General features: G+C 38.6%; 1 protein-coding gene across 2 annotated transcripts in view; it reads left to right on the top strand.

The window, feature by feature from the left end:
* The first annotated feature begins 4882 nt into the window (after positions 1-4882).
* ctnna1 (catenin (cadherin-associated protein), alpha 1) overlaps positions 4883-15267 on the top strand; it is a 71658-nt gene continuing 61273 nt past the window's right edge. The window contains exons 1-6 of one of the 2 annotated variants that reach the window (XM_085175577.1): positions 4883-5227; positions 6729-6838; positions 7067-7262; positions 12872-13038; positions 13396-13515; positions 14996-15265. In XM_085175577.1, coding sequence (XP_085031703.1) covers positions 6734-6838; positions 7067-7262; positions 12872-13038; positions 13396-13515; positions 14996-15265 — 858 coding nt within the window. In that variant the 5' untranslated portion in view covers positions 4883-5227; positions 6729-6733. Of the gene's footprint in view, positions 5228-6720; positions 6839-7066; positions 7263-12871; positions 13039-13395; positions 13516-14995; positions 15266-15267 lie in introns of both variants that reach the window. The other variant, XM_085175568.1, reaches the window with a different exon arrangement.

The raw sequence follows: 15267 nt of genomic DNA, 5'->3' as shown, positions 1-15267 counted from the left end.
GCCTGCATTTCTCGTCACATGAGGCTGGGCACTGTTGTCCATCAGGAGGAACCCAGGACCCGCTGCATCAGTGTCTGACAGTGGAGCCAAGGATTTCATCCTAAGATACCTAATAGCAGGCTTGTGTGTCCCTCCATGGATATGTCTCCCCAGACCATCACTGACACACCACCAAACTGGTCATACTGAACAATGTTACAGCAAAATGTTCTCCACAGTTTCTCCAGACTTTTTCAGTCTATCACATGTGTTCAGAGTGAGTCTGCTCTCAGCGAGCCTGTTCTCAGCTCCTTGCAATCTCCTTCATGCTCTTTAGACTGTGCTGGGAGACACAGCCAGCCTTCTGGCAATGGCAAGTATTGATGTGACATCCTGGAGGAGTTGGGCTACCTGTGCAACCCTTGCTCATGTTACCAGTAGTAGCACTGACCCTAGCCAAATGCCAGACTACTGAATAAACAGTAAGAAACGAAGAGTGAAAAGGAGGCACGTTCAGATCAGTTCATAGCTATACTTGTTATACTTGACCCAGAAACAGAAAAGGGGTTACTCCGTTAGTTCCTTGCCTTTTTTTTTTGTAAGTCAAGGAGAGGTTCTGTCAAAGCAGCTCCACTGGGACAGCAGGGAAGAGTGTGATCAAAAAGCCTAAACCAGCAGGTGGAGCTCAGCAGACTGCAAAGAATAGTTTAGTAGTGTTTGAGTCATGGTCACTGTGACCTTCCGATATGTCCAATCAGACAAGCAAACAAGCTGATATTATGACATCACCGTCCTAACACCTACCTGTAGGCATGTCTGATATGTCATAAGGACTTATTGTTTGTCCACTGGAATAATGTACATTTCTGTTCCGCTTTGCAGGACTGTCTCGATGAATGACTGATTATCATTAGCGTCACTAGTCGGCTGACTTCTCTCTGATGCCATGCATCACCACGCACTCATTTCTAATCAAGGTACAGGGTTTTGCTTAGGAAAGGGAAAGCCTGCAGATGACATCATGCAGCTCCATGGACAGCTGTCAGAATGAGTCAGGTGGTCCTAGGCAGACTGAAAGTCGCTGTGTTCCTTATGTCAGGGAACAAAATTCCTCCAGCAGCGAGGCAGCTTCCAGTTCAGTCACCATCAAAGCATGAGTAACTACTTTGACAGGAAGCTATAACATACAGTAGCATCCATGACTGAAAAAAACAATAGATAATAACACAATTGTGAAAGATGCTTACCTTTAGTAGTCACCGTGAGCATTTCTTTTATCGGCGTGGAGCAGTGCCAAGGACTGTGATTCAATAAGATGCTGTGTCCCCTGAATAGAAATGTAGAGCTAATCTATAGAATCAATGAAAGCTAAGAAGAACGATAGCATAAATACCATTTTTGTATTTTGATTTTTGTAATATTCACCTGATGTAGCGCAAAATAATATTTTCTATTTTTCTAGTGCAACACTCTGAAGATTTGCATGTACTCAATTATACATTCAGTATGTGACAAACATGTGCACTTCCACATAATGAGAAGGAATTATTTATAGCGTGCTGCGCTCTTATCATTTGTCGGGCACAACAGGTACAAAAAGATGAAGTTCAAGGACACCCAAACTTGTCCTCCCAGCAAGCTGTTACTTAGACAAACATTCATCATTCAAGAACACAATTACACCACATCTAAACCGTCTTCTCTACGGAGTATTAATTGGATAAACAGATCTCTGTTACACTACGTACATGCCGGTTTTCTCTGTTCTACACTGAAATTAATAATCCACACAAGATAGTTCACTGCTGTATCTCCATCCCAAATAATTTAATATGGAAATTGAATCCATGACTCCTTAAGTTTTAGCATGGTCAAAACTCTATGGCAAAAACAATTACTTCACAAATTATTATTGCACAAAAAAAAAAAAAACCCAAAACATTAAGGAGTGTCTTTCTAAAAGATAATTATATTCCGAGGCCTTCATTAAGAGCTTGATAAGTACATTTGTAAGCTCATTCTCTCCAAGACTGTAATTCATGCTGCACTGGTGGAGCTTCTTAATTAACACCTACTCAAGCCAACAAATAGAAGTGTGTTAGTTGTGCTTGGCTGCAGGACAAGACAGAATTGTTGATTGTAGTGTTCTGTGTGTCCACTGCTTTGAATTACTGATGACTGTCCTCTCTTTTTGGAACCATGACGTGAAGCACTGTAGAAAAGTCTTATCTCACCCATCAGTTCTTCATATTTTGCTTGGACAATACAGATCTATTGTGCAGAGATCTATTGAAACATGCAAACACGTATAGTTTGTGCGAATCTAACAGTTTTGAAGCTTCATTGAACCACACTGCTTCAATAATGTTGAGGTCCAGGCTCTGTGGGTGCCAGTCAACGACTGATAGTGTTCCATTGTGTGTTTTTCTATTCAGTTATGCTTTCACTGCAGTGGCAGTGTGTTTGGGATCATTGTTATGCTTGAATATGAAGCTGTTGCCAATCAGATGCTTTCCACTTGGTATTGCATGATGGATCAAAATCTCATGGTACTTTTCTGCATTCATAATTCAGTCAGTTTAGACAAGATATCCAACACCACTGGATTAAATTCAGCCCCAAACCTCCACTGTATTTTCCACATGGCTGTGGACACTCACTGTTGTTCCTCTCTTCTGAGCTACTCCATACATTCTCATAAAAATTAAAACCCACAATGTCAAACTTGGATTAATCGCTCCAAAAGACCTGCTGCAACTCCTTTTTAGGTCTGAACTGACACCCCAGTGTTGGTTTTGTGTGTACAACATCATCATAACAATGTTGGCTCAACATTGCAACTGACCAGTCACGCTGTCTGAGCAAACCAACACAAGTAATCTAAATTTGGCTAAAAGAAACGCTAACTTGATCATATGTTTGTTATATTGCATAAAATAATTTTTAAAAAATGAAACACTTACCATTTGTTCCATAAGAGTTTAATATAAACAAAGTAATTTGTTTTCTTTTTTCTCAATATTCCAAAGCTATGATGTCACAACAATATGACTGGTAAGTAGCAATGCTGACCAACATTAACAACACCAGCACGGAGATAAGAGATTTTTTTAGTCCAGCTCTTATTTAATATGGCATACTTCAGTCTTTTTATTCCTCTGGCTTTCCTGAACAGTAGGCCAGTTGTACCTCTCAGGTCAGGTCTTTGCTGGATTTTCCCCCCCTTTCTCAAGCACATGATTTTCACAGGTCCGTGTTAAGTAGCTTAACAAACACAAAAACACATTCCTCTGAAAGTGGTCAGGTACAAGGACTGGACTGAAAATGGCTAAAAAGCAAACAATGGCAAAGAAAAGCCTGGAGGACTTGCAAGAAAGTCTGGCTCCTTGGAAGCAAAATGTTACAAAATGAGGGGTAACTCAAGACTTTTTCACAGTACTGTATTTCTTTAAGAGGTGTCTTGTGCCATAAACACACATAACATTAGGAGGATACAGATTGAACTTAATTAATAAACTATTAATTGCCAGCTCTGCAGCTAGTTCTATACAACCAAGAACCAAGCACTGAAGCTACCACTGCTATACGTGTGTGCGTGTATGTGTGAATTAGAAAAGTGAGGCTAGAGGGGTGGCACCTGGCCTCTTTAGATAATCTATTTATGTCTTTCACACTTCATCAAGGCTGAACCAAAATACCCAGCACTTGAATGTGTTTATCAAATGTCTCAGTATTTTGCTCTTGACCTTGTAAGAGTTGAATTTGCACATGTTTGCATATCCACAAAGCATATCTAGATATAGATATGCTGATTAATTTACTTGTCTTGAATGCCTGCAGTGTTTTCATATGATGTTTATTTATTAATAATAAATGAGTAAGTGGTGCTTCAATGTGCCCATTGTGTCTGTGCACCTGATGCCACATCAGCTGGCTTTCCCTAGGGGATTCTGTTATACAGAGTTGCTAACATGTAAAACCCATTAGCATTAACAAAAGATAAACATAATTTTAGTTTAAAACAAATCGAGCTGCTCTAAATTGAGTTAACATTAAAAATTTAATAACTGAAAGGAAGATAATCAGCAAGTTAACAGAAGGTACAAAATGTGCAAAAGCTTTGATTCACCCCTCTAGTTTTGCATATTTATGTTTTATGAAATATGTGCTAAGACAAATAGAAGTACAGTAAATAAGGAAAAAACAGAGTTTGCACAATTCTAATGACTTTTGCACAGCACTACGCAAATAGCTATTTGTGAGTCTTTGTGATACTTCACAAAAAGATGGTTTCAGTTTGAAAAGGCTCTGTTTTACATTCTGCTAGCGACGCACACACAGAGAGACAGTAAGAAAATAAGCAGCAGACAAAAGAGCCACTGCCTGTGGTAATAACCTTAAACCTTGGAGTTTGTTATCGACACCACCTCATTGCAGAGTGGTGCAGTGCAGAGAGAAAAGTAAAGACAGGAGACAAAGGTTAACAATAATACGAGATAATGAACTGATTTGCTCACGGAGAATTTCACTGTTTTTTAATGATTATTTTTTCTGTTGTGACAGACTTAAGAAGAGTAAATCTTTTTATGGCTTTCTAGTTAGCCGTTATGATTGAATGTAGAAGAAATTCTGGCAGAAAAAAACAAAACAAAAACTATTACAACAAAATGTCACGTCTGAAAATCCCCTCAATCAAATGTCATATTTAAAAATCAGATTTCTTCATAATAACTACTTGCAGTTTATTTTCCATCCTCTGTCAGAAGCCTGTTCTTTCGCCCAACAGTTTAAATAGATCTTCCGTACTCCTGCCTTTATGGAAGCAGTAATTAATCCATATATGGACATACACAGCGAGCGCCACGCCTAAAACACCTCCTGGTTTTACGGACTTGCTGTGGCCCGTGTCCTCCCTTCCCCGCTGCCTGGAAGTTCAGGAACTTGGTCACCGCCCAGCGCCCCCTCCTCCTCCTTTTACCTCATCTATTGTTGGGCAATACGTTACTCCATCGAAATTCTCTTAACCGAAACTTTTCAGCTGACTTGCTGGAGCTCTTGTGATACTTTTCTGTATAGCCGTCGAGCGGAGGGAGGAAAACTTTGGTGTTTATCGTGATTGAGCGGCGCAGTTAAACTAAGTCCGTGGGGCGAGGAAACGGGAGGAAAACTTTTGACGCAAGGAATTCCGTAATTCCCATTCCTCCATTTTGAACTTTTAAACTTCACTTTGTCTAGCGGACTGTTGTCGGTGAGTATATAACGAGTCTTTCGTACTGTATGTACAATGAATACTTAAACAAAATGAGTGGACTAGTTATTTGGGCCATCTGTTTCGGCGGTAAAGTTTGTCGCAGAAAGCAGGCTAACAGTTGTTTGTCGCTTAGCATTAGCTTTAGCTCGTCGCTGTGTTTGGAGAGCTCCGTGTTACAGCAGGTAACCTGCATTACGCTAAGCTAAGCTGGTTTTAATGTTACCTGTAGCCTGCTGTTAATAAAGCATTGAAAATGACTTAGATGGACCGTTATTGGGTGTTAAATGTGTACACGAGTATTTTCTGCTTTGTATATTCTCGTTTAACTGTTTTTGACGGGGTAAAACCGACGTTTGTTTAGGTAGTTTTAGCAACAGGTGGAAGTTGAGCTAATGTTAGCACACCAGGTGTTTGACCCACCCTAGTGCTTCTCAGCAAGTGTTAACATGTTTCTGTTTTGTTACGTAATTTTTCCTGTTTGGATACATTATATACACTTATTAGTACCTACATATGGCTTAGTTTGACAGTTTTAAACCGTTTATATTATTTATTTTGCCCAAATTGCGTACATAAACCCTCAATCCCAAACCTGCTAGACTGTTTCGATTTCATTTGCAGAGATTTGTAGACATCACTTTGCGACATGTACCACGCCCATACAGAGCAGTCGAACGCAGTTTCTCCCACGCTGGCCCAGATTAATCTTCGTCTCATGACTAGCATTTTAACGTTGTTTTCAGTGGAAATGCGTCATGTTGTCTGGACAAACAGACGTCTTCCTCAAACAACCTTTACAGAAATTGTTTGTTTTTTTTCAATACACTGCCCAACATTATCAGTTTCACTGCGTGTTAACTGATGGGTAGAAACTCTGTGTATATTGGAAAGAAGAAAAGTGGTTAATAATACAGTAGAACTGAAAATGGCTCTAATATATAACGATTCACTATAAAATTAGAAAGCCATGGTTGCCATGTTCCTCTCTTAATATTTTTGTACTTTTGTTGGTAATGTAGGCTAATAGCTAGTGTTGTAATTCCTCACATAATACAGCTGACCAACTTTTCAGTTGAAGCCCCTCAGCCCTCGGGCCATCCTGATTATCCCTGCCCCTCCATGTTTGATAGCTAATCAATGGAGTCACAGCCACTGCCTGAAAAGAGAAATTGAAATTGGGCCACTGTGTTGCTGTGCTCTGCCGTTGGCATTCATTCTGAAAGCAATGGAGCACTGCTGGCTCTAACAAGGACTTTAATAATTTCTTTAATGCACCGAGTTCTAGACACTAGTCTGATAATCTGACAGAAATCTTGATTTGTGAAGAGAATTTATAACTTTTAAGTCATTCAGGGAAGCAAATATTGAGTTAATCAAAGGACAGAGATGTCCATTTTTTCTGTAGTCTACATTTTCTGCTTCAGAAGAATTAATTTGTCATTTGTTTTTGTTTTTTCTCTTTTACTTTTTTTTTTTTTTTGTTAAACCAGTAAACTAGACATCATGACTAGCAACACCGCACCAAACATCAACTTTAAATGGGACCCGAAGAGCCTGGAGATCCGTACTCTGGCAGTGGAAAGGCTACTGGAGCCTCTGGTCACACAGGTAATACAACAAGTATTAATATTATTAAAATGAGGCACCTTACACATCTTATTTCACAAAACAGCAAAGTGAAAAAATGTGATTTATTTCTGTGGTTCATTCTTGCATTTCACCATTTTAGAACTGTGTTATTTTGCCTTACTATGTCATATGTTGTTTGTTTTTTAGACTTACCACAATTTATTAACTGTAGGCAGGTATATAATATCCTAATAATCTCTGCCATAGGTCACCACTTTGGTAAACACTAGCAATAAAGGCCCATCTAACAAGAGGAAGGGACGCTCCAAGAAGGCCCATGTTTTGGCTGCATCAGTGGAGACTGCTACCGAGAACTTCCTTGAAAAAGGCGAAAAGATTGCAAAGGAAAGTCAGTTCCTCAAGGATGAGCTGACTGCTGCTGTCGAAGATGTCCGCAAGCAAGGTATATTGAAAATACGTATTGCAGCAGTGTGGCTTCATGCTTGTACAGAGTGCCTCTTAAAATGGGACGGATGAAAAATAAACCATAAGCTATGTATACATCATCTGCTCCAGCAAAAATCCTTGAAATAAGAATATGGTTTGAGTCTGATAGATTTCTTTTAGAAATGGGTTTTTCAATGAGGCCATTAATAGACTTTCAGTCTAAGCATGCACATGGTTCAGATTCATTTCATGCTAGATGGTGTCATTCCCGTACCTTCTGTGGGGATCAAATTTAACCACTTTTCCCAAAGAAGCCTGTGTGTTCTCTTAGCGCAGTGTTAGGATACTCCCCAGTTATCTGAACTTGAGAATCAACCTCACCATATTCAGTGTTGTATTTTCTGTGCTACCTCCCATTTCTTGTTCTTTGTTTTTGTTATAGAAGGATACAAAGATGTGGTTATATTATAGAGGTTTGCATAACATCAAATCAGAATGATTTTACTTGTGTTTCTTAATGTTCAGAACTTATTTTTGGGTAGTGTGTGGGGTATTCTTGGCTTTTAAAAATCCTTACCGAGCAGTCTACTATAAACTATGTAGTACTCACACGAAGAACTAAATTCCAATTTAAATCTTGTTTGCCAGAAATCATAAAATGTATACAAATTAGGGTGTAACATGTAATTGCACGTTCTGTACTGATTGCCAAATATCAACAGTTGTGTAAAAGAAAAAGGTTTTGTATGATAGAAAATTTAGAGGATTTATGTTATGGTTAGCATCAAAAAGATTGATGCCGATTTACAGTTTTATTATATTTCTTCTAACATTGGAGTGACATCACACACATTATCTGGGCCCTACATTATTGCGCTCATCTCTGCAGAACTGGGGTTTTATTATTAGCACAGTGGGTTAAGGAAGGTTTCTGTACCCTTTAACAGCCCACTGTTAGAACCGATCAGGGCACAAGTTTGCACCTACACCTGGATCTGTGTACAAGTCTGTAAGGTTTATTTGTACCCAAAAGTTGGCGGTATTCAAGATTTTTCCTGGCTCAGAATAGGTCTGTGGATTTGACTCTGTATACAAGTCTGATTGATTCACATAGCCAAAGAGTGTGTTAGCAGCCTTAACAGAGGTCAATACACTTCCTGTGGTTTGGACTGTTTTGATAAACAAAATGCATTTTAGCTTGGAAAAACTTCAAAATCACAGCCCTGATCATTTTTCTTTTATCTAAGGCCAAAAAGTTTCCGGGGGGGTGTGTGTTTTTTTTTTTTTTATTTTTTTATTTATTTATTTTTTTTAAAATAAATAGAATAAACCCTGATATTGCAGATAACGTCAAAAGTGATCCGAGGAGGCTTGTGTTGGTGGAGAGATGTCTGTTATTCTGTGTAATTAGTCATCTTACTGGGGTGATTAGTGGTATACAAACTCATGTGGCAGAAGTGACACATGAGCTGTGCACTGTTGTTCCCGCTTTTTAATCAGAATGCTTCCCTTTTTAGTTGTTGCCACGGAGACCAGAGAAGGAAAAAAGTTTGCAGATGTCACCAGTGATGTCAAATTTATTTAAATGGCTATATCCACCTGCCTGGTGGGAGGCCTCCCACGCACAGTCCATTTCAAATTCAATTTCATGACTTCCTCAAATCTCAAGACAGGGATCCACCATAAAAATCACCAGCCAATGCAATTACAATTTGTCTTGCGATAGCAGGTTCCATCATCTTAACAACCACACAGCAAGTCTCATTGACTCTCTCTTTTTCCGTATATCATATCCGTCTTTTGACACGCTAGGAGACCATTGAGACCAGGGAGCTATGACTGGAGGGTGGCTGTTATCACCTTCTGAAGTGACATCTTTGTAGCTCTGTCCTTTTTTTTTTTTTTTTTTCCCTCTGCCCCCCTTCCCCCCGATGCCCAGTGAGTTAGATGTCCCCCGCTCAAGCTCAGCTCTGAGTAGTTGGGAGGTAGAAGACATGTTGCTAGATAGCCTGTGCTGTGCTCAGTGCCCAGGAATGTTACTGTAGTTGTGGTAAGCTGTCACTGGGCTGGAATTCAGTGGCTGTTGTTAGCTGGTGCCTAGGCCTGGCTGTCAGCTATGCCATGCTGCTCAGTGGAGCGTGCCTAGACTGATAATATAGACATTGAGTAGGGTAAAACCACCCTGGATTCAGAAAGCATTTTCTACCCAGCTGTGGATTACCAGTTGTTTAAAAGGAAACACAAAGAAATCACTGACATAATAATAAATAAAAACTCTGTATATATTGCATGTTCAAGTGGTTGTTGCAGCAAGTATGCCCTCTTTTCCCTTTTAAAGACTTTTTGTTTACTCAGTCCTTTCTGTCTGCTCTTGTCCTTGTTCCCTCTCTGTTGCCCTTCCCTCTCAGTGTCTTTGTCCTGCTGTTTTGGAGCCTTACTGTGTGACATACATTTTAATCATTTCATCATGCACTTGGTGGGCCGCAGGTGAGCATTAGACAGATGGAAGTTTATTAAAGGAGCACTGATCACTATCTGCCCCCTGAAAATGGCCTTATTGATTTTGTTCAGGGGGGAGTAACAGCCTAAGGGTAGCAGACTATGTTTGAGGTTTGTGTTGTCGATCATTTGCACAAACTGCTTTTGCTCTGTCAGACTAAAATGGGCAGAATCTGCGCGAGTGTTGTGTTTTGCCTTTTGTGGTGCAACTTTTAGTTAAGTAAACAATGCTTCACTGAACTAGGAAGAAAAAGTCCAAATGTGTATTTTAAAAATACCTTCTTTACTGTAAAGTTACAAGAGAAATGGTTGATTTTGTTTAATTTAATTAAAAAGTTATTACTGGTAGCAAGTAGTGTCTCAGTAAATGTCCCAGGAAACATTTACATCTTTGTGTTAATCTGAGGTTTCAATAATTTCTTTATAACTCTTCTTAGGTATTTGTAGTATTGCTCTATTTTAGATCTGCAGGGATTATTTAATGAATCTGTTGGACTGTTGGTGGTCTATTGGAGACTGAGTTATTGTAACTGTAGTTTTGTTTTGAACCCAGTTGATGATATTACAGTTGCTGCTGATGTGGTGCTACTAAAGCCACAGCCACTTCTGGCTCACAGATGGTCACAGCAGTGTTGTCCGTTGAGATACACACGCCTTTAAATGACTGAAGCTTTCTACATTTGCCACATACAGTAAAAAATGTATAATTTCTGGGAGGAAGTCTATTTGCTTGTCTGTTTGACGTTGTAGTGTTTATATAAACTTTAAAACTGGTTCTCTGAACAAACCACAAAGCAGTATTTTGGCAGCGTGGATCTAGTGTGAACACAGCAGCCAAGCTGCTTTGCTTCCAACGCTCTATCTTCCTTTACAAGCTAGAAGGGACACGTTGGATCCCAAAGTGTTAAATCCGTCCATTTCTGCTTATTTGTTTGTGTTAATTTCTTTGAACAGTGAAATTTTTGAAGACGGTGAGTAAAATTAGTCATTTTAACTGCATTTGTTTCTGTTAAAATGGAAATTTAACATGAAATTTTGACAGTTTGGGGGAAGATGCCTTTAAAAAAAAAAAAAAAAAAAAAAAAATTCTTGGTTTATTCATTAGGTTTAATTCAAGCAGGATTTTGTCCTATAATTTTTTATTTTGGTTAAACATTAATCACTTGTATAGTAAAATGTGTGACAGTGAAATAATGGCCTTATTTACATTTTGTGTAAATAATTTGAAAGCTTCCATGCAATAACGTACACCACAGTATAGATACTGTCCAGAACTAGTCAGTCAGTTCCAGCATGCATCAGGCAAGCTAGGAAAATGGCTTCTGTGTTAGCACTTCTATATTTCACTGTTCCCCCAAAAATAGAGCTGCTATCTAAATAATCAGGTTGAGATATGTGAAGTGTTTGGCAAGATGCTAATAACTGAAGGCAAACATTAACAGCTAAATTAATTTTCATTCATCTTTATTCCACATCACACTGGCCAAAGAAAATTATTCATTCTGCTTGTCATATCTCCTCTCCAGTTTCTATAAAGCTGTACCACATGCTAGAAAGGTAGACACAACAGGTTTTTTGTTTTGTTTTTGCTTTTTGTGGCTGCGCATTTCTGGGGCAACAATAGTGGTTTTACGGTCTTTCTCAGAGTTTGAGGTTAAATGTGTCTCCACTGAAGTAAACTACTGATTTCCTGCTTTGTTCATGACTACAGAATCTATTTATGTGCCCAGTCAACTGTGCAGGCCCATCCAATGTAGAACAAAGCATGGTGCTGGACAGAGCAGACACCGAGCCTTTTGTTGTGGTTTTGACCTCTTTTTGTGTGTGTGTGTGTGTCCGTGTGTGTCCTTGTGTGCTTGTGTTTATCCATGTAGAACCAGAAACACTGACAAATGCCTATATCTCAGATGAAGATTTCAAAAACAAAATGTGTTCAGTCATTGGTCACTCCCTGTAGGCAACTACGACTATTAATGATTTTATTTTACTTTTCTTTTTTTGTCTTTTAATGAACAACAAAAAAGTGATTCATCGCACTGAAAAGCATTTTATGCAGATTTTGTGATACATGGCTTGCTGTGTACAAATGTGTGTCTCATATCTCTAAATCACTGCCTTCGTGAGGCATGTGCCAGGTAGGGCTGGGCAAGTAATCAGATTTTCATCTCTGTTGTCATATGGGCTTCCGGCATTTTATGAAAACAAAATAATTGGTAAACAGTGATTATTCTTCTACTTTCATTTTTGCTATGCTGTCCTTGTTTTAAACACAGTGGTGCACTTTTCTCCCTTCCTAAAAGGTTCAGCTCATCTGCTGACTAAAGGAGAACCTTCGGTCAACAGTATCCATTCAGAGGAAGCAGAACTCGCGACATTTATGTAGTTCAATCCTTGGAAGGATTATCAGTTGTCTACAGCTGTCTTTTCTCTGGATTGCACAGGGTCTCTCACCTAGTCTGCTTGCAGTAGCAGATGACAGTTGGCTGTTGGCTTCGTCTCTCTGTCATTCACCGTATGGTTGTTGTGCAAGTCTCACGGGGCTCACTAGTCCGCTGCTGTCTGTGGCTCCCTTTGCACCCTTCTGCACCTGCAGACATCCTGCAGTGAATACAGGCCGGTAGAGACTTGGCAGTTGCCCATGCGAGACAGACTTTATAATCACTAGTCAGGGCCCAACTCCTCACTGGATGAGCTGCTGTTGTCCATTTAAGTTTTTTAAAAATATTTTTGTCTTATAACTTTACAATTCTCAATAGAATTGTATTTTACAGTATCTACATTTTAAGCACAAATAAATAAAATAAAATATTGTCCCAAATAATACTCATTATTTTTCCCATAATAAATGTGATATCCATGTTAACAGCTCAGTAGCATGTTTTCTTTCATTTATTTTTCTTTTTGTTACTGTGAAAGATGGGAAAACTCTTTCCCAGTCACAGATGCCTGGGGGTTCAGAAAGAAAAGGTCATAATGGTTTAAAATGGTTGCTTTTGGACAAATGCTTGTAAAAATGTTTTGAACAGGTTTTCATGTAAGGTTTCCATTTAAATCTTGGATTTGGAGCTGATTTTTTTTATTTATTTATTTTTATTTATTTTTTGTGCTTTGTTTCTCTACCTGAAGGCGAGTCAATGCGTCAGGCCTCTGGAGAATTTGCAGAAGACCCCTGTTCATCTATGAAGAGAGGCAATATGGTTCGTGCAGCCAGGGCCCTCCTGTCAGCAGTTACGCACTTGTTGGTGCTGGCAGACATGTCTGATGTCTACAAACTTCTCGTGCAACTTAAACTGGTGAGATGTTGAATTCTCATGCATAACATACATTGATAATTCTAATTAAAGTGTCACTAACAATGAAGTGAATGCAGAGTTGGTAGAATCAGTTTGAATTAGTATTTCTATTTGTCAGTAATTGCCTCAACCTCTTCATTCAAGTGCAAATTGAAATCTTGCATTCTCTCAAACTTTTGGGAAGAGCTTGATGTCTTAATTGACCTAACTCATACTTGGATTTTAAAAGCAAATATAGACATTACTAATCTAAGTTAACACTTAATGTTGTGCAAACTGCTAATTCAGTCAAGTACTGCTTGTGTTTCAATAACTGTCTTCAGTATTGCAGCAACTCTTTCTATCTGTGTGACTCAGGTGGAGGACAGTCTGGCCAAAGTGCGCAACGCAGGTACAGAACAGGATTTGGGAATCCAATACAAGGCCTTGAAACCAGAAGTGGACAAGCTGAATGCCATGGCTGCCAAGAGACAGCAGGTAATTGAAAAAAAGTGATAGACGGGAGCAGAGTTACAGAATCTGTATTATAGCTTGAACACGGTTGGAAATTTTAGTGTGACTTCAGTACTTGTAACAAAAAACGTGCACCAAACAGCACAGTGACAAGTGACAATAAAAGTCTTGAGTGAGAAAGAAACATGTCCCAAAATTTATATTAAATTCAGCCTTCTAATTAGTATACAAGTATCGGAGTGATTTGTGTTTTTAAAATGATTATAGCAGGGCTATATAGCTATATATATATATATATATATATATATATATATATATATATATATATATATATATATATATATATATATATATATATATATATATATATATATATATATATATATATATATATATATATATATATATATATATATATATATATATATATATATATATATGATTATAATGGGCTTCTTTTTCTTCTTTTTAAATCAGTTACTAGCTTGTCTCCAAAATCAAAATTTTAGATTTTAGCATCAATAAAATGATGCTAAAATCTACACAAATATTGTACACTCCCAAATCATTCATCCATCAATTTTATTCCACTTATTCAGTTCAGGGTCACTGGAGTCTATTCCAGCTGTCATAGGGCTGTGAATAGAATATAAAAGTGAAACCTTGTTTGCAATTGAAAATGAAGGTCAAACAGACCAAAATGTCAATTGCCCTCCGACATTTATTATCTTAAGCTACTTAGCACATCATACTATAACATTTTTTTTAATGGTGTAATGGTTTGAAACTTGCTTTTGGACATTTATGTGACTTTGCTGATGGAGATGGAGGAGAGGAAGTGGGTTGTGACCTTTTGCCAATGTCCCAGCGTGCTGGAATTTGAATAGTGGATTCACTGCTTTGGGAATTGGTGACCAGTAGTATGTTCCCCTTCTTGGCCATCGAGTCATCTAACTGATAATAGTTTTGAGAGAAAATTACTTTTTTTTTTTAACTACAACATTTGGGTGTGGATGGAAGATGTTTAACAAAAGTGAAATCAGGAAGTAATAGGGCTTAATTGCAAATGAGTAGTAGATAAAAGCCTTGGGAGTAGTCCAGTTGGAGCTGAAGTTGTTAGTGTATGTAAGCTAGTTTTTTTTTTTTTTTTGTAAATGTATAATAAATCTACAATGGGGTAGTGATCACTATCTCCTCTCCTCCTCCTGTGAATCTGTAACTAGAGTACAATGCTATGGTCTGAATCGTGATGTATTAAATCGCAAAGGCACATTATATTGACCCGATTATGACTGTATTTCTGCAAGGGATGGAAAAAAAATCTGGGTCATCTACAATAAACTGCTACACTTGGTGTCTTTGTAAGGGCATGACAAGTCCATTTTGAATATAAAGTATATTACCACACCACCTCCCGTAGCTGTTCCTCCTCAAAGTTTAACATTTTTATAATTTTTGTTCTTTCTGGTCTTTTTTTAAAAAATTTAATTCTTCTTAATTCTAGGAATTAAAGGACGTTCAGCACAAGGACCAAATGGCTGCTGCCCGTGGGGTGCTACAGAGGAACATCCCATTGCTGTACACAGCATCCCGTGCCTGCCTGCAGCATCCTGACGTGGCGGCATACAAGGCCAACCGTGACCTGATCTACAAGCAGCTGCAGTCTGCAGTGTCCGGCATCTCCAATGCTGCCCAGGCCACTCCCACCGGAGATTCAGCACTCAGTCAGTCAGGAGGGGGTGGAGAGCTTGCCGATGCCCTCAACAATTTTGATGT

This window comes from Neolamprologus multifasciatus, chromosome 2 (genome assembly GCF_963576455.1).
Source record: "Neolamprologus multifasciatus chromosome 2, fNeoMul1.2, whole genome shotgun sequence".
Taxonomy (NCBI): Eukaryota; Metazoa; Chordata; class Actinopteri; order Cichliformes; family Cichlidae; genus Neolamprologus; species Neolamprologus multifasciatus.
This window is presented reverse-complemented; position numbering and strand designations above follow the sequence as displayed.